The sequence below is a fragment of the Serinus canaria genome, chromosome 13, assembly GCF_022539315.1.
Source record: "Serinus canaria isolate serCan28SL12 chromosome 13, serCan2020, whole genome shotgun sequence".
NCBI classification, from domain to species: Eukaryota; Metazoa; Chordata; class Aves; order Passeriformes; family Fringillidae; genus Serinus; species Serinus canaria.
In genome coordinates this window covers 13,737,217-13,756,753 of record NC_066327.1, presented here as the reverse complement: position 1 = coordinate 13,756,753, position 19,537 = coordinate 13,737,217, and the positions used below count along the sequence as shown (strand labels likewise).

The following is a 19,537-nucleotide window of genomic DNA, read 5'->3' as shown; positions in this document are numbered from 1 at the left end:
TTTAATAGTCTTTACATAAGGCTCATTTTATCCCATTTTGTGCTTTTTTGAGCTGATCTTATTTTAGAGAAATACATGGAGCAGTGCCTGTGAAGATTTATTGTACTGAGAAATTTGTGACAATCTCCTCATCAAAGTGGGTTTTTTCCCTTTGGGTAGGCAGAAATTTTATGCAGGGATGAAAGCAGGGTAGCTAAATTTGTGTCTAAATTTGGCTTGCATTTTTACTTATTTATAATATAGACATGCACAATAGTGCCATTGTTTTCTTCTATATTACAGGCAGCTATAAATAAGTAGGGGAATTCACAGGGAAAAAAACCATCAAGATTTCCCTTCAGAATATTCCATATGATTAGAAAAGAGCTGAAATTTTGCCCCTGTATTTTTTGCTCTTTGAAACAAGAGGGTTTAGTTGTGCCATGAAAATTCATGACCTCTCTATGGGTCAGTTAAAATGTCACTTATAGCCTCTCACCCTGGTTATTCCCTCTAGGTGTCCCTGCAGTGCCTGACTTCCTTCTGCCAGGGTGATACCAGGAATAAACTGACCTTCACAAGATCAGAGAGATTCAGTTTGTGAAGTGCTGAGGACAAAGGGGACATCTGTGAGATATAAAACAAAATGGTATCTGCAAAAGGGAACAGTCACCTTTCCTTTGGGCAGCCCTGGCAGGAGCCTGCAAAAACCTTCAGAATAAAAGATATTCGATTTTTCAATAGCATAAATAATCCTCTGGACAAGAGACAAAATCATTACTGTTATCTGGCAAACCTTGATTTTGAAGGGAGTATTCACTTCTACCAGCCTGATTTTCTTATACACTCTGCACTTATAACCTCTCCTCATGCAAATTGTCCCCATTTCTCATTTCCCTGGTGGTTCACCTCCACAGACACTTGAAGTATAGAGATTAATGGAAAGGGTTGAATGGGAAATGCAGATCAATGTCTGTCTGAAGAGTGTGGCTAAATAATGGCTCTTCCTGACCCCATAAAAATGGTGGCAGCCAACCCTTCAGCCTGGAGTGGGGCTGCAGCTGAGCTGGGTGGGAGTCACACACTGACACAGGGAAGGCAGCTGCTCTCTGTGGGCTCAGCGTGTGCCAGGAGCTCCTACAGCACCACGGAGTCCCCCAGTGTTTGCTGCTGGTAACCTCAGCGTGGCCCCACTAACCTGGGCTCTCCTGTCCTGGTGTGACCCCCGACCCCACGGGCTAATTCAGCAGTCGTGCAGCCCCCCAAGTCTCAGCCCCCTGAAGGGCAGAGGCCCAGCAAAGAGATGATGTGTGGACTTCAAGCCTTGGCTCAGCCCTGAAGGATGCAGAAGACAGGGATGGTGGCTGGATATCCCTTCCCAAGTCTTTCCTCAAGCCTGGCCCTCCCATCGACCATAAGGGGAGAGAGGCAGAGAACATCCTTTTACTTCTGCCCTTTTATACAAGCACATAAAAATCTATCCTGTATCCCTTCAACTGTCCAGGAGTAATGTATTTCCCAGGAATGGAAAAAATTTAGGATGCCTCTGGAACCACGGGATCAGCTATGATAAGGTTGCACATAAATAGAGCAAACAAATAAATAAACAGCTCTTGAGCTCCTTCCTTCCCCCAGCTCTCCCCTTTTTCCTAGCTTTGGAGGCACAATGGATTTCCGTGCTGGCGAAGGCGCTGGAGGGGAGGTTTTGCAGAGGGAGCCCCAGGGAGGTGCTCGGGTTTCCCCCTCCCCGGAGTGGGGAGAGAGCCCAGCGCAGCCGCGCCCCGCGGGGCAGAGCCGCTGGACCCCCGGGAGTATCCCGGGATGTGCGGAGGGAGAGCAAGAGAGGAGGGGGCTGCGGGGCGGACCCGGAGCCCGGGTGCGGTGGGAGGGGACAGGCGGCGCCGGGCGGGTTTATAGGGCGGCGGCGGCGGCGGAGAGCGGTCCCTGCCCGGAGCCATGCGGGGCCGGGGGCTGCTCTGCGGCATCGCCCTCTCGCTGCTGCTGCGGCCGCCGCCCCGTGAGTGCGGGGTGCCCCATCTAAATGCGGGGTGGCCGCTCCGAGTGCGGGATGCCCGGCTCCGGAGCTGTACGGCAGAGCTCCGGCTGCGGAGCGCCCGGGGAGGGAGGATGGATGGATGGATGGGTGGGTGGATGGGTTGGGGGATCCTTCTGCTTTTCCTACAACCAGCGCAGAGCTCCCTCTCCTCTCCCGCCCCGGTTTCGTGCTGCCTGGCCCCGCGGTGCGGAGGGGCCGGGATGCTGAGCCGCTCCTCTTGTCTCCGCAGCCGCGGCCGCTGAGGTGCGGCCCCAGGCCGAGGTGGTGGTGCCGCGCTGGGCAGCCCCGGGTGGCCCCGGCAGCCCCAAGGTAGGTCGCGCCCAGCGCTTGGTCCCTGTTTTGTTGGCAGCCCTGCCTTTGCGGGGCACGGGGGTGTCGCGGGTAGCAGAACACCTGGCGATGCGCGGTTTGGGTTTGCTAAGCTGTGGGGATGAGCCAGGAGCTGCCGTAGCTCCTGCAGATCGCAGGAAAGGCTGTGTGAGCTGGGAACTGCATTTGCCCTTCCCTCTGCCATGCCTTAAAGCCTCGCTCTGTCTGTGAAAGGGGAGAGGGGCAATACCATCGGTGGCATTTAGGGAGCGGCTGGATAGAGGAGTCTGCTGTAGAAGATAAGCCCAGAAAGCCATCTGAGTCCTGGACTGCATCAAATTAACCAGCAGGTCAAGGGAGAGGATTCTGACCCTGTACTCTGGTCAGGTGAGACCCCACCTGCAGAGCTGTGTCTGGGATCCCCAGCACAGGAACGATATGGACCTGTTGGAGCCAGGCCGGGGCTGGGCAGGGAAGATGCTCCAAAAGCTGTATCACCACTCCTATGAAGACAGACCGAGAGAGTTTGGGTTGTTCATCATGGAGAACTCTGGAAAGACCTTGTAGCATCTTTCAGTACCTAAAAGAGATACAAGAGAGTTAGAGAGGGACTTTTTACAAGGGTGTGGGGTGATAGAGCAAGGGAGAATGGCTTTAAGCTGAAAAAGGGCAGGTTTAGATTGGATATTTGGCAGAAATTTTTGACTGTGAGGTGATGAGGCACTGGGAGAGGTTGCCCAGAGAAGCTGTGGATGCACCATCCCTGGATGTGTGCAAGGCCAGGCTGGATGGGGCTTGGAGCCATCTTTCCTAGTGGAAGGTGTTACAGCCTAATGGCATGGGGATGGAACAAGATGGTCTTTAAGATTCCTTCCAGCCCAAACCATTCTCTGGTTCTGTGAATCCCAGCTGGGAGGGTGTTTCACTAGGCAAGAAAAGCCAGCCAGCAGCTCGAGTGGGTTTGGCTGTGTCTCAGGCACTGTGTTAATACAGATCTCACCCCTGCTGCTGTTCCATGGGTGGATGAAGGGATGTCTCAACAGCCTCCAGACCCTGACAATCACTGAGGTCCAGATAACATCAAACACAAAACACAGTTCCCTTTCCCAGGCTTGGTGTTGTTGCAATCAAGAAGTAATTGCAGTTGTGAGATTGAGAGAAAGAGGAAAGTCCACAGGGTGTTTTTTACAATTGTGAACCAGAAAAAAAAGGGAAGCTCAGCATTATGGAGACATGCCATTTTTCTTGAGTATAGTGGTGTTATTTGGGAATTTATTAATGGGTCTTTTCCATATTATGAGACTTTCTAAAACTTATCTTTATGTCCTATTACACACAAAAAACCCTACAATTACTCTCTCATGATCTTAGTTCTTTTTAAAATGCCCTTGTGATACTGCCTGCAGGTTTTGGTTCTGTTATTGATAGTAATGCAAATACATCTGGAGAGCATTTCCCCTCATATAAATTTGCTGGGTCTCAGGGGTCACACTTGGTTTGTTTCAGACAAGTTCTCATTGGCTCTGAAATGAGTGTTAGCAAAGCTTATATACAGCTGGGAAGTTTCATTTACACAGCAATTGATGGACTGAAGCAGTGGGATTGCTGAAGGAGGAGGGAGGGTGATATTAGCAATAATGATGTTAGCACAACCTTTGTGAAGAGATTTTATGGTGATGGAGACCCTCAGCTATGGGCAAGGCAGCCTTACAGTGCTTTCATGTTAGTGAGTGAAGCACAGATCTACCCTCAGTTGAATTGTGCACCTGTGATTTAGTAAAAGAAGCTCTGCCTGTTGCAATTATCCCTTTTTGTATATCCTAAATGTATTAATTTGCTTTGCATCATCTGCGTGGGCCTGATGCCACATCCTGGAAACTGCAGGAAGGATGAGCAAAACCAGAATATGAGCAGGGAGCTGATGAAAAGAGATATTTGTATTTGCTGAAATGGCAAGTGAGCATGTCTCTGGGCTGAGAGAGCATCCCATTTCAGCCAGCCTTGCTTTCTTTCACTTTCAATCTTCTGTTCCTCAAAGTCTCCTCCAACACTGATTTAGAAAATACTATGGGTTAATAATTTCACCAATCCTCATGATTCTCTTTTCTTCCAGCTGAATGAAGTGCACTGTTATATTAATTTGAGCTATTTCTCTTCTGGGGAATTTGTTCATCCATTTTCTCTGTGAGAAAGCATTCAGACTTGGAAACCCCAAGCTGTCTTTATGTAGTGCTTTTGCTTTGAGGGAGGTAAAACTGCAGACTCCAGAGCCTCTTCTAGTTGCTCCTCTAAAAATCTCATTCTATGCTTTAAATCTCAGGAATGATTTTTTTTGGTGGGGAGGAGGGTTAGTGTATGCATTTGCCATTGCACTTAGAAATTGGGGTGCATTCTGTTCAAACCAGCAGGCCCTGGGGAAGGCTGAAATTCTGTCTGTGCAATGGTTGGAGTCTGGAGGCTTCCAAGGGTCCCTGTGCCTTTCACTGGCACTTTCTGTGGGTAAAGGAACAAAGTGAGAATCTCTGGAAGAGGCATGATTCCTCTCATCCTGAAATAGGCTCCTAAAAATGTCTTTCTGCTGGGACAACAAAGGAAGCTTTGGTTAACTGGCTCAGATATTTGACTCTTCAGTCTCTGGGGCAAGCTGGGATGTGCTGGGATGTTGTGCTGAGCACAATCTACAGCAGAGGGACGTGCAGGGAGCTCTTCCCATCTCACTGCACCTCCAAGCACTCCAGCACCAGGACCAGTTGCCTTGCCTGAGCACTTTACTCCTCCTGAGACACCAGGTGGTGTCTCTAGCTCAGGTACAGCATCCCAGCAGATGCCTGCCCTGCTCCCTGCCTCTGCATGGCTGTGCTGTGGGATGCACAGCATGCCTGGAGCTGGGAGCCACCTTGGTACATCCCTTCCCTTCCCCAACACTCCAGGTCTGAAGTGGGAGGAAGGCAAGGGGTGGTTTAAGGTCAGCTGTGATTTCAGTCTGTGTTTGTGGATGTGTTCATGAGGATGATGTGTGAGTAACAGGCACCCTCTCCCCTGCACATAGCACCCACTCCGAGCTGAAGTTACAGTGGAGGCAGAAGGCCAGGAGCTCATCTTGGAACTGGAGAAAAATAGGTAAGTGTGCTTGTGCCCTGCATTGTGATCCCACTTAAATAGTGAATAAGGATTACAGTGAGGTCAACAGGAAAACCTCCTCTGACTTCAGCAGGATTTTGATAAAGACAGGATGTGGAAGTCCTTCACTGGATTTCAAGGTTATTCCAAGTCCCCTCAGATGTTAATCAGCCAAGAGCACATTATAGCAGAGCTTTGTCAGCAAAAAAACAGATGGTGACCTGGCCCTCAGTGTGTAAACTTATTTTTGCATCATAATTCTTCCTACATTAACTGGAAAATGTTGTTGATATGAAGCTCCCTATTTACCAAATGGCTCAGTGCTTTGGAGTCAGTGTGACTCTAATGAGGATTTCATTTGCTGTGATCCAAAGAGGTCCTTCTCTGCTTCCTAGGAGAAATGATCTGACAGTTTCAATTCCATTAGTGCCCTTCATGCTAAAGCAGACTGAAGAATTGTTTTTGCATTAACTGAAAGGCAGCCTCCTCTCAGGCATGTGAGAGCAATGCTGTGTGCTGTCATAGGGTGTGATGGATATTGAATTCAGCTGAAGCTGCAGGAGATTAAGGTAGGGAGAAGGATTCTGGTCTGGAGACCACCCCAGAGCCCTTCTGCCCTGTGAGGACATTAGTTTCCAGCACTGGAATAGCAGCTGGGAATTTGGCTGCAAGAAGCTTGTCTTTGCTCAGCAGTCCACTTGCACTGTTGGTGTTTTATTTATTTTTAAATGGGTTTGAAGATTTATCTATGGAAATACAACCAAATGTTTGGTAGAATCAGTAGGAATAATAACCTCAGAATAATGACACTGTTTATATTTTAAATGTATTTTATGGGCATCCCAACCACAGAGATTGAGGGCTCAGCTTTCCTCCTAAAAGAGTGAAATATTAGAAGATCTTACTAGTTCTGGTAGCAGTGCCTAAACCTAAATGATATTAAGGGTGTTTTGGAGGGAAACCAGGGTTTTTTGGTCATTTTCTGCAGTAAAGCCTGAAATATGATGGCTGATGGAAATTGAGTATGAGGTGTTTTCTGTAAAAAGTCACAAAATCTACTGAGAGTTCCAGTGCTGCAAAAACCGGATGCTTTTCACAGGCAGTCCTGCACCTGTGTAGAACTAAACAGAAACAGCTACAAATTCTGTGGTTTTTAGCCTGTTTCAGCTGGGAAAACAAGACCAGGCACCATGAGCACTGCTAAGCCAGTTCTGTCTGGAGAAATAGCTGCTGCTGATGACAGTGGCACCATGCCAGGTCTGAACTGAGCCTGGAAGCAGCACAACCTCTGATGCTGCTGGGGGTCTCCTTCCAGGACTGCCAGGCCTTGCTGATTCTGCAGTTGCTATGCAAAGGTGAATATTTCTGGCCCAGAAAGCTGGCCAGAGAAAGGATCCTTGCTGAGCTGATCTGTTGGAGCTCCAAGCTCAGTGATGTAAGCTGCAGGTGCTCGCGGGAGCCGTGCCGTGCTATTTCCAGCACAGAAAAACCCTCTGCTGGTGTTAGTAAACAGAGTTATAATAATAGAAGGGTCCTATTGTGTTTATTTCCTGAAGTGCATTTTCATTCATTGAGATGTATACACACAGGCTTGGAAGTGTGTGCACACACTTCCACTGCAAGATGGATCTCCTTCACAAGTGCTGATGAAATAGCACTTGGTTGAAAACCAATTGGTTTGGGGCTTTTAATTTTTATTTTCAGAGGAAAATGCAGGTGATTCATAGACACCAGTGCTTCATGTGGGAGACTTGCTAGGCCTCAAGTCCTTGCTCAAGAAAAGCGATGGTACAATCACAAAATGCAATTAGTGGAAAGGTTTCACTTCTCAGAGACTTGTGAAAGTGTTGAATTAGTTTAGAGACTTAAATTGAAAGAGGAATGATGATGCCCTGTGTATTTATCAGCATCCACAGAGCATTTTTAAGTGGAGATAAACCTCTTCCCCTTGTTGAAGAGTGTGGCAAGGCAGAGCCCAACCTGGGCTTGCTCCACAGCACCCAGGAGCTCATCTCTGCTCGTGCTTGTCTCACAGGGGAAGCTGAGGTTCTGGGGGAGGTTTGGGGTGCTGAGTAGCTGCAGCATCCAGGACTTCTTCTGGGAAGAGTTTGTTGCCCAAGTTTGTTGCCCCAGGAGAGAAAGTGAAATCCCCCAAGTGGGAAGTGTCCCTTCAAAGCTGTACAAAACCTTTAAGCTCCAGGCTGCAAATTCACATGAAGGTGGGTATAAGAGAACTGAAAACTTCAAGGCAGGTACTTGAGGCTTTTTTAACTAAAACCAGCCTCAGAGAAATGGGCCATTTAATTGCTGCAGTTTAGAGGAGCATTTGGAAGCAAGCTTTGCTGCTGAGGTTGGTGCTGTGCTCTGTCCCCCTCTGTCCCTGGGCTCATTCAGGTGATGTTCTCCTTCTGGAGAGAATTCTGATAAAATTGCTTTGAAAAGTGAGGGAAGTGCCATAATCTGTACTTTGGTAGGGATGCCAGCTTTGGAAGAAACATTCTAGTTTCAATATGTGGAAGAAATGTTCACCCCATCCAATTTCATATTCTATATGGAAAGCACATTGTGTTCATCCACTGAGGTGAAACACAGAAATTATTGCATATCTTGCTTCAGAGCTGTGCCCAACCCAGTGTTTTGTAATAAGCTATAACACATCTGCATTTGGGCTTCATATATCTGTGGATACAATTATTGCATTAGCAGTTAACATAATATTGCATTATTTCCTGGCCAGGAACTTGATAAGAAGTCAGAAGCACTCTGGAGTTTCAAGCAGAGTTCACGACACACTAACATTTCAGGATAATGACAAAATATATCACTCAAATGACTCTGGCTTGTTTTAAATCACTCAGATCCATGTCCTGCAGCTGTGGGATTGGAAAGCTCAAAGCTGCACAAACAACAAATATATGGAGAGTTGCCTATAAAGCAGCTTTAAATTTGGCTGGGGCTTAGGAGCGGAAGAGTCCGAGTTGCAAACTTTGGATGAAAAGTGACTTTTTTAAAAAGGCATTTGCATTTGTTAATAAAAAGCAGCTTTGAGCCAAGCAGGGACAGGCTGAGAGCCTCTCAATGTGTGTGGCAGCACTGCCTGGGGTGAGCCTTCCTCCTTAGAAGAGGAGAGCTCCCATTTGCACAGCAGAAACCTGCATGGAATTTGGCTTCTCACCTTTGTGAAGGAAAGGGAGCAAAAACAACACCTCTAGGCGCTCGTCATCGAGGTGACGACAAAATGACGGGCGTCAGATGGATCGAGCTGGAGAGTAGATGCGGGCGGGGGCGCGTAGCGTGCGATAAGCGGAGTGAGAGAGACGCGGCGCGTCGAGTGAGGTGAGCTACGACGGCTGAGGGCGCGAGGCGAGGGGACGCGAGGGGGGGCTAGAGAGGGAGAGCGAGTCGGGCTGCATAGCGTCTGAGGGCGCCTCTCTCTCTCTTAGCATCTGCGCTATTCTCTCTCTCTCTTTCTCTCTCTGCTTTCTCTCTCTCTCTCAGTCTTCTCCTCTCCTCTCTCTCCTCTCTCTTTCTCTCTCTGATAGGCCACTCTGATAGGGAGCAGCATCATTTCCAAGCTCTGCTGGCCCCACCTGGGTAGGTGACAAGTGCTCCCACCCAGCCTGGTGATCTTTGTGGTACAGTAAAAAATCTGTCACTTGTATTCCAGTGTTTCCTGCTTTTCCACATTTCCAGGGCCTCTCTACCAACTGAGTGAGGAAGTTGCTGCCCATTTCTGAGCAGGAAGGATATATGAGATTATTCCACTGATGGGCTACACATCATCAGTGTCTAATGGGCTTCCTTCATGGGCAGGGGTTAAGGGTTATGCAAAGGGGAAATTGAGTTTATCCTGCTCTACTGTCTCTTGGAACCATCAGAAAAACAGGGGTGGGATCTGGAAAGCCACAGCTGCTTTTCAGCTTCCTGATTCCCTCAGGATATTCAGTGATTCCTCTGTGTGGGGCAGAGAGGAAGAGACCTGGAAATTAAACCTTTTAAATCTTTTGTGCACTGTCTCATAATCAGCCAGTTTTCCATTTATTTCATTTCCTTCTTCCTTTATGGTTCCTATTGGTAAGTCAAGGGTCTGTGTGATAAATCTTTATTGGGTCCTGTAACACATTTTACACAGTGAATGTTACAGATGATGTGGGTGGGAGAAGGGGATGGACAGTCTTTAGCCTGTGATGCTTTCCCAGGCCTTAAAAATGGCTTGTTTAGTTCCACCTCAACAGTTGGAAAGCCACTTTTTCCTTCCAAACTGCTGTGTTTACACAATAAACATGTTCTTAGCAAAAGCTCTAGAGGAAGGGAGCTTAAGAGCTCCAGGATTCATCTGGATGGAACTCACCAAGAAAAAAAAAAAAAGTGGATTTCATTGGTTTTATGAAGTGCCAGGTTTTGACTGCAATATTCCAGAGGCTTGAAATCTCCCATTTCCCACTAGTGGTGGATATGGAAAGCAGGCCTGCCTGCTTGTGTTGTCATGAGTCATGTGTTGGTGGTGCTCAAGATGGGGCCACTTCAGGTTTTGATAATAAATTCTGGCTTTAGGGAACATTTAAATGACTGAGAGCAAGAGTTCACATTCCCCTTCTTACCCTACTTGGATCCTGTTGAGAGGCAATGGACTGGGACCACAAATTGTAGATGGAAATCTCATGTCTAAAGTTTCTTGGGAAAATCAATTCCCTCCACCCCCAGATGCTGTCAGCCTGGCTGGACAGATTTCTTGTGATTTGAGGAAAGGGACAGGGAAAGAGATGTAAGAAACTGCAGGCTCCACTTTTCTTGGTCTCATGACTGAAAAATCAATGTCAATGTTTCTCATGAGAGCCTCATGGACCATTTGGCTTTTGTTTTCTGAGAGGAAATAAAAACCATGTCCATCTCCTAGACACTGCTGGGTGTTTCTAAGCTGGCAGCTGTCCATGCAGACCAGCCCCTCTGTAAAATGAATCCAAACAAGGTTGCTGATGGGACCAAATTATTAAAAGCCCTTCTTGCTCTAATTAGTAAGAATATCAGAGTGCTGCTGGGGCACTCTGGGTGCCTGTGGGTGATCTCAGGCTGGTGCAACTGAGTGTGTTCATGGCAGCCCTGAGACCCTCTTAGGCTTGTGCTGACAAGTGATGTTTTATAGGCAAAACTGCTGCCATTTATCAGGAAAACAGGGGTGAGGTTCTCTAGAGCAGCTGGGAAATGTGCACTCCCTCAAGAGGACATGGCCATGCAAGCAAGGCCCCAGCTTTGCTTCTGCTGTTTTTGGGAGTGTTTGGGTGTGCCGTGCAGCCCCTCTTCCTCCAGCTGCTTCTCTGCTCCTCAGCAGCAGCCAGATGAGCTGAAAGCTCATCCTCTCCTGTCCCCAAGTGCCACAGGGACAGCTGCCTGCCAAGAGAGCTGCCCTCAGCCCCTGTCCTGCTGAGAACCATCTCAGCTCATGAGTGAAGTATGTGACCCCCTGTCCCAGCAGGGCCAGGCTGCCCTGTGCTGCCAGCTCTGCAGGCAGGGAGCAGCACGGGGAGGAGGGCTTTGTGTCAAACAATGATATCATTGACAGGCTGGAGCAGGACCAGGACATGGCTCCAGGACAGCCATCAGCAGGAACCGCTCAGGCCATCTGTACATGATGGCACTGAGCCACTCTCCCTTCTTTTGGCTTCCTCACTTGCATTCAACCTGGCTCCCAGGGCTTCCCAGGGAACACACCCTGCCAAGAGCAGGCCACTCCACCCTGAGCTTGGAGGCTGAGCTGGATGCTGGGGATTGACTGATCCTGCTGAAAGCTGGTCCCTGTTGGAAAGGTGTGAGGCTCCTCTAGAACACCCCAAGCTCTCGTGTGCAGCTTCCCCTGGCCCCAAACCAGCTGCAGCTGCTATCAGCTTTAGCAAAGGAGAGTGCTCCCATCCCAAACCAGCTTTTTCTCTGACTTCATCCATTCTTCATGCTGATAACTCCTCTAATGAGAGATTCAGCGCTGCCTTTTAGGAAGATGATGTGTGCTAGTGATCTGCCAGCTGCCTGACTGGATCTCAGAAGCCTTTAAGTGATGTTATTTTGCATCCAGACTTTTGCAGCTTCAGTGTGAGCTGCTGGAGAACTGGTCACTACAGAGGCATGTAATGTAACTGAGAAGAAAAAAACAAATTATGCTGTTTTTTCCAATCTTTCCCTCTCTAGCAAGGAGGTGAACTCTGTGTTTTTCTGGGAACATCCATCAGTGCTTTGCAGGGCTGAGCTCCCCTGGAATTAGCTGTTCAGCCTGGCAGGGATGTTGTCTTTCTCTTGTCAGAGAAGGTTTTGGGGTGTGGGTGTTTCTCTGCTGTTTACCAAGCAAGTGGTACACGTGGAAAAGAGAGTCAAGACTGGCTGCACTCTGGTGCACTCCTGGTGACAGGAAGGTTTGTTTGCTGTTTATTTGCAGTTTGGTGGAAAGCTGGTGCTTGCTAAAGAAATGAGTTGGGCTGGGAATGAAATTTTACAGGCTCAAAATAAAACACCAAGGGTGTTGCAAGATGTTCTGTTGTTTTTCCTCTTTCCTCACTGCCCTTCCCACCACACTTTGTGCAATCAATCCCCTGTGATAGCCCTTTCTGGCAGTGCTGCAAGAGCCCCAGGGTCCCCCTGCTTTAAGGCTGGGAACTGTTTCAAGCTCAGAATAAGAAACTGGACTTTTCTTAGGGACCCTGTGCTGTGGAGTAGGAGTCAATTGGTGCAGAGAGGCTTGCAAGTTGCACCATGGGGATGACACAGGCTTTCAGCTGAGCAGCTGCCTAAATGCCCCTAAAAATTCCTAATCCACTCTAGGAGGGGTTGGAGCCTGAGTGGGGAGGGATGTGCTGAGTGGCCTCATCCTGTGCCCTCCCTGGGCAGTCACAGCTCTGAGGAGCCTCCCGGGGATGCTGAAGGGGAGATCAAGTGGCTATTCATGGCTAATGCTTTCCAAGAATAAAGGAGCAGGAGGAAAACACAAGAGTGTTTGTTTGGGAGTGAAGCAAGCAGGCTGTGCAAAGCCTGAGCTACTGCAAATCCACGGGCTGGTGTCTGGCTGGAACAGCACAGGGCAGATCACACTCTGTACTGTCTGCCCCTGACACACACCAGATACCTGCCAGAGCATTGCTCCAGGCAATTTCCTGCCAGTTAATGCAATCTGTTGATTAAATATTTGTTTCTTGCACCCTTGCTGAGCAAGCTGCTGCAGTCAGGAAGATGGAGGGAGTTATGTTCTGTGGGATGTTGCTTATCTTGGTTTTACAGACCTGGGACAGCTGAAGGCAGCAACCTGGCCTTCTGATCACTGACAGCATCTGGTGATAAGAATTAACTCATCAGAAAGACACAAAATGAGTTTTTCTGGGCTATGCTGAACTTTCAGAGTTCAGATAAAAGCTGCTGTTTTCCTGACATCAGATGCTATCAGACACAGCAGTTGTCTGTTGTTAAGCTGTGGGTACCTGTCTGAGCCTCTGGAGGCCAGGTGGGTGAAGCACTTTCAAACACTGATAAAAGGTTTTGTTTCCTGTTGTTCTGGTGTAATTTAATTAGATATCACAGGCACCCAGTCCCTTTTTTAAACAGAGATGTTTTCAAGGTTGATAAGATCTGACTGACAGGTACCAAAACCCAAGATGGAAAAATCTTTGTGTTTGCTTGTGATGCAGCTTTCTTCATCCTGCTTAAAGAAACCAGGCCAAGAAAATACAACTTTTTTTCCTACTTTCTAGCAGTTTAGTTCTAAAATCTGGTGCATGACATGCTTCAAACAGGGATGCAAAGGGATTGAGCTGCAGCTGCATCTGAGAACACATTGCCCAGGGTGCATGTGGCGTCCTCATGGGTGGCAAATGTGGCACTTTGGTGGCCTGACAGCACCCTGGGGCTGCTGCAGGAGTGCTCCATCAATAGGGCATGTCTGTGATTCTTCTCCAGATTTTTGCAAGACAAACTACTGTTTTTAAAAACTGCTTTAAACCTCCATTTTATGGCTGCTGAGATGGACACAGGATATGACCTTCTTGGTTTGGCCCAGATTTTGACTTGCTGTACTTTTTTACATCACTGTTTAGCAAATGCAGATGTTTAAAAAGAAGGAGAAGGCTGTTTCCTCTGGAACAAAATCAAAATGCTTTCTTTCTAAAGGAGCACAGGAGCTCCTTTTATAGACTTTTGGTCTGATCCTGGGTTGAAGACAGGGAGAATATTGTGTACATGGGGATGACATGAACAAATTCAAATTGGGGAATCAGCATTTTCCCATAACAAAGATGTGAACCAGCTTCTGGGCAGCAGTTGAAATGCAGATACAGAATAATTTATGATTGTACTCAGATTTGGGCAGTGGACACAGTCTGGGTTTGAGCTGAGGACGCACACCAGCACCCAGATGTTGCCTGTGTTGTGTTTGCTATGCAGGACTTGGTGCTTTGAATTTAATCCCAGTATAATTTGGGGCATAATTTGGCAATAGAAAGAAAACTCTGTGCAGAGACTGACCCCATTAGGGTCAGGGATTTGGTTGGGATACTGGATCTTTAAAAGTCCTCATGTAAAAATCGAATTGTTTACTTGCAGCTGTTGGAATTGGATCTTGGTGCCTAATTGAGCTCAGGGACAGGCTCTCTGTTACTGTTTTAATTTAATAAATGGCTTGAAAGAGCACTTAGATGGCTTGTGGGGCCCTTCCAGGAGAGGATGTGCTCTGTGAGAGGTGCTCAGCTCCTGCCAGGGCAGTGGAGAGATGGAAGTGGCCAGGTCAGCTGTGCTCCCACCTTCTGACCCTCTGCCATCACACTGTGCTCTGCACAGGTCCCACAGCCATGGTGATGGTCCTGCCATGGATCCCATGGCTCCTAGGCCACCAGGAGCTGCTCCCTGAACCAGTCCTGGCGGGAGGGACTCGCTGAGGGCAGAGCACAGCTGGTGTCCTGTGAATCCCTGTCTCTCACCTGCCCTCTCAGGGTGTTGCAGCTGGTTTCACACCATGGGTAGAAAACAGTGACTGCCCCAAATCCACAGCAGTGGTTCACAGCAGCAGGAATATTTACACTGGCTCCAGAAAGAGCTGGATCTAGTTGATTTTCCAGCACCCCTAAGAAGCAGAAATCCAGGTCAAAAGAAAAGTCTTACCATCTTGATTTTTGAATTTGCCTTTCTTTCACCCCCTCCACTGTGTCTGCAGAAACCTCTTTGCACCAGGCTACACTGAGATCCACTACAGCCACACTGGCCAAGCCCAGAGCACCCCCCTGAGCCACACGGTGAGTGCAGAGATCCCTCCCTCCTGTGCCTGCACGGGACACCAGGCTGGGGCTTGGAGAAGCAGGTGAACCTCTTCCTCCTGAGCCTTTGTTTTATAAGGGCACAGATCCCCACAGCTTAGAGCTGAAGGGGAGGGCAGTCCAGCTTTCTGATCTGGGAGGTTCCAGTGGGAAAGCTGCTCCATCCCCCAAAAATGGTAAAAACATCTTTCTGTTTTGCCTGCGCTCTGTTATGAGAGCCAAGGTCAGCAGCCAGCATTGCCCCCCTCTCTCTGGGTGCTGGGGAATTGTTTATTCCTCACACTACTCACCCTCTTGCTTTTAGCTTTGCCACCAAGTTCCCCACACTGGGGACCTTCCCAGCCTTTGGGGAAAGCAGCCCCTATAAGCCAGCTCCCGTTCCATAAAACCCCATAAATTACTGATCTCACCCAGACTTGGCTGCCCCTGCTGCAGCAGCACAAAGATGTGCATTGGTCACAAAGCAAAAATAAGAGATAAAATCCCCATGAGATCATCTTTCCTACTTCTGCTCCGGGGTGAGGGGAAGGGATATAATGAATATGTTGGCGTTTCTGCCCCCAAAGCCTCCTTGTCCCTGCCAGAGCCTGCCTTTGTCCCAGCAGCAGCCCAGAGACGGGGGCTGCAGCCCCTCTGCCCACGGTGTCACCCTCGCTGCGGCTGCAGCCACATCCCCTGGGGCACGACCCGGGGCCAGCTGCCAGCGATGGGCAGCTCCTGCTCCAGGCAGAAAGCTTTGGGTCTGCCCCAGGGCTGCAGCCATCCCCTGGGGCATTCAGAGCTCTCCATTTCTGCTGGCAACAAGGAGCTGTTTGATGCTGTTTGATGCTCTGGCACAGGCGGCGCTTGGCAGCCCCAAGGCCAAATTTCGCGGAGGAGTCGCGGAGTTTTAGCGCTGATAATCAGCTGCCGAAGGCAGCGGAAAGGGAGCAGGACCGGGGAGTGTCGGCAGCGCTCGTACGGGACTCGGCAACGCCTAAATTTATCCCGTGTGCCTTGTCCATCCCGTCTGGGCAGCGCCAACCCTGCCTCCTCTGCCTTGCAGGAGCACTGCTTCTACCACGGCACCGTGCGCGGCCGGGAGCGCTCCAGCGTCACCCTCAGCACCTGCCGAGGGCTGCGGTGAGTCCTGCAGGCGCTGGAATCCGGGAATGCTTCGGGAATGCCCTTGGAATGCCTCTGGAATGCCTCCAGGAATGACCCCCACGAATGGCCCTGTTCAGGTGTCACCACCCGAGCTCTTCTCCCAGCAGCCTGATTCTCTCTAAGTGGATGGAGAGCTCTCAAAGGCCACCCAACCTGGGTATAAAAAGGGGCACGTTGGAGAAAATGCAGAATTTGGGGTGTCATTAGTAGCCGTGGCCTCCTAAGCAGCTCCAGGACCCTTCCCTCTGTGTGCTGCCAGTGTGGGAGCAGAGACTCTGCGGGTGCAGAGACTGAGTTTCACTTGAGTCCACTGCAGCAAAAGACTCCTGGTGGTGGCTCAGGGCTGCATCTGCCACAGGCAGGGAGAGGACTCACCACGTCCCAGCCCAGTGCTCTACACCTGTGCAGAAACCTTCTCCCAGTCTCTCACAGCTGGCAATTTTCTGTGTGTTTTGGGGCAAAATCTTCAAGTTTTAGCTCCCTCCTGGGCTGTGAGCTCTGCTTTCTGCTTTCTCCCCAGGTGGTGCCAGGGCTGTGTGTGTGAAACCTTTATTTTGGGAGCAATGGAGTCTTTGGCTGGAAAAGGGGGTCTGTATCCTCAGCCAGGAGTAAATGAAGCAGTTTGTTGTGACCAAGGAGCTGCATTCATTTACACCAGCTCAGAGTTTGTTTCCAAAACATCACACGGGCTTTATTGACATTAGTGGTCATCTGCTCTGGAGCCCTGCTGGAAGCTGTGCTGGTGGGACTGGGTCCAGCCAGGAAACAGCCCCTGCCAAAGCAAACCTGAGACATCTCAGTGAGTGCAGCACAGGCCAAAGGGCCTGGTGAGATAACCAGGACAGTGCAGCCACCTGTGGCTTGCAATAAACACTCCAAAAGCAAAAGCAGTCACAGGAGTGCCGTGCTTCTGTCAGCCTGTGTTTTCCTAGGCTCTGCTTTCCAGAGGGACAGAGATGTTCAGTGTGCCTGTGCAGAGGCTTCCTGCACCCCTGAGCTGTCAGTGTCTGCTGGCAGCTCCTTGATATCTTTTTCTGACTGCTAGGGAGGCACAGGAGTTGAGCATACGTGGCTCTTTTCCCTCTGAGCCTGCATGGTGTGGGTGGTGCCCATCAGGCCACACATTTTCTAGTGGGCATCACACACTCATGTCCACCTCTCCTGGCTGTAAAATGCTCATTGAGAAATCTAGAACCATCTGGGTATGTGCATGACCCAGAAAGAACTCTGCTTTTCCTGCTGACAAACAAAGTCTTCACATTTTTCAGGTCAGGTCTGTTAAAGGCAAATTTCTTCTGTTGGTAGAAAAGCTTCCACTGCCCCTAAAGAAAAAGCTGTAAATGAAACTTCTCAGGTTGCAGCACAGGCTCCAATAGCCTCTCAATGTCTGAGGCCCACTGATTGGGTTTTAATATATGGAAGGTCAGGGATTTTCCCCCTCTGAACTCAAAATATTCCCACTTTTTTATTAATGAACTGCCTGTCCTGGTAAGGATAAGTGTCTTGCCAGAGTCAGGTGGGAGTTCAGCAGCAGCAGCAGGATTTGTCTCCAGTTGCTGTGATAGTAATCAACTTTCCCTTTTATTGCTTCCTGTTTCAACAGGGGGCTTATCATACTGAGCAGCAATTCCAGCTATATCTTGGAGCCAGCTCCTGACAGCCCAAACCAGCACTTGATTTACAGGCTGGACAACCTGAGGTTGCAGGGAGGAGCTTGTGGCTACCAGGGCACTGTGGATGCAGCTGAAGATTGGCTCAGGAACTTCACAGCTGGGATGAAATCACCAGGCCAGAGGGTGAGCAGGGCTCAGCCTGAGTCCATACAGGATGCCCCAAATATCCCACCTGTTCCCAGCCCTGCTGTCCCCTAGGAGCATAGCTGAGAAAGTGAAATGAAGAGCATTTAAGAGGGTTTTTGGCAAGCTGGTTAAGAAATAGTGGCTCCAGCAGGGAAGTCAATGAGTGTTGGGGACTGTGGTGGGCTGTAGCTGCTCCTACATCCTACACAGGAACAAAAGGTGGGCTGAGGACAGGCTTGAGGGCACTTGCTGTGGGTATACTGACCTTGGTTGCCCTAAATCAATCACATTTGGAGGTCCCTGTGATTGATGGGGTGGGGTGAACAGCCAGTGAGAAACAAACTGGGAAAAATGACCTCTGCATATATTTTGTGAAGAGTTTCTTGGGGAATATTGGGGGAGTAACCCAATAACCCAGAGTTGCTGCTGCTGCTGCAGGTGAAACGGGACACTCTGCAGGCTACAAAGTACGTGGAGCTCCTGCTCGTGGCTGATTATGCAGAGGTAAGAAATGGGATTTTATCTCCAAGGAGGACTGGGCACAGAGCATCCCACCTGCAGCATCCCCTGGGGCAGGGAGGGCTGCTGAGGCTCAGCAAGTTTTCTCAGTGGACAGGGAGAGCTGGGTCTTGGTCCCTTTTGTCCTGGCAGCCACCACTGGCCCAGGGAGAGGTGCAGATTTGGATGAGGGCTGAGAGTAATTTCTGGTCTCCCAGGGTAGCAGTGGTCAGTCCTAGTTATGGCTGGGAGAGTCTGCCTTCAGAACAGACAAATTTGGGGGTTTCCAGGAGTGATGTGCTTCTCACTGCAGTACACTTAATCTCTAGAGAAGATAACCATGATTATGGTCTGCTCTGAGCTGCTAGCAGATATATAAATAGACATTTTTAAGGCTCCAGATCACAGAATAGGTCTGGGAGAAGCAGAGTGAAGTCAGCAATCCCTCCCCCATCCCCAGCCTGGACAGGCCAGACACACTGACAGTGCAAACCACACAGTGTTTTACTGATTGTTTAATCTCCAGCACAGACGGGAGCCAGGCTGGTCCTATCCATAATTTACAGCTTGGAACTCCAGTAGGGAAAACCACACAGTGCTCTGGGCTATAATTTATTCTGAACAAAGCTAAAGAGGCAGAACCTATTTTGGTTTCTTTGTTGGGCAGCAGGACACCAGGGAAACTGAGAAAACACACAATGCCCAGGAACTGCCATGTGTTGTTCACCATTTGATCAGAGAAACTGGGACAGAGGCTCACGGTGTTGTTGTTAAATGCCCTTTCTTTGCTGACTAAAAGAAAAGTTCAGGGTTTCTTCATTTGTTAAACAAAAATCTGAACATTTTGCCACTTTAACTCTTTAAGCCAAACAGTTTGCTAAAATTAACCCATTCATTGCCAGGTGATTGAAGTAGGCAAATTGGTTGGATGAGTGAGATGTGGTGGGAGGTCCAGCAGCCTTGACCTCAGGCATGAAGTCCTGTTATCACACACTTCACCTGGCACATTTGCCAGTTCTTTTTCATCCCCCAGCTCTGGGGGCACTGATAAGTTTGAGTGTGCCACCACTTGAGTAGCATCACTACCATGGTGTGCCAGGGATAAATTCTGAATATACCTGTACAGGTGAGCCTAAAGTCAGATGTGCAGGGCAGGGAGACTTCACTTCATAGTTACCTTCTTATTTCCAGAATAATGTGGCTCATTTTTAATACATTTCAGCTCTTTGTAGTTGTCTTTGTACTGTCTGACATGTTCATTCTGTTCAGTTTCAGAAACATCACTTCAGCATCGAAGCAACAAGGCAGAAATTAGTGGAGGCTGCTAATTACGTAGATAAGGTGAGACT

The 19,537-nt window shown here is 49.0% G+C and overlaps 1 protein-coding gene across 1 annotated transcript in view; it reads left to right on the top strand.

The window, feature by feature from the left end:
- The first annotated feature begins 1,791 nt into the window (after positions 1-1,791).
- Positions 1,792-19,537, top strand: part of ADAM19 (ADAM metallopeptidase domain 19) — a 31,448-nt gene continuing 13,702 nt past the window's right edge. The window contains exons 1-8 of the mRNA XM_050979748.1: positions 1,792-1,996; positions 2,265-2,344; positions 5,394-5,464; positions 14,646-14,724; positions 15,791-15,867; positions 17,495-17,687; positions 18,129-18,194; positions 19,458-19,529. Of these exons, the coding sequence (XP_050835705.1) occupies positions 1,936-1,996; positions 2,265-2,344; positions 5,394-5,464; positions 14,646-14,724; positions 15,791-15,867; positions 17,495-17,687; positions 18,129-18,194; positions 19,458-19,529 (699 nt within the window). The 5' untranslated portion in view covers positions 1,792-1,935. The remainder of the gene's footprint in view (positions 1,997-2,264; positions 2,345-5,393; positions 5,465-14,645; positions 14,725-15,790; positions 15,868-17,494; positions 17,688-18,128; positions 18,195-19,457; positions 19,530-19,537) is intronic.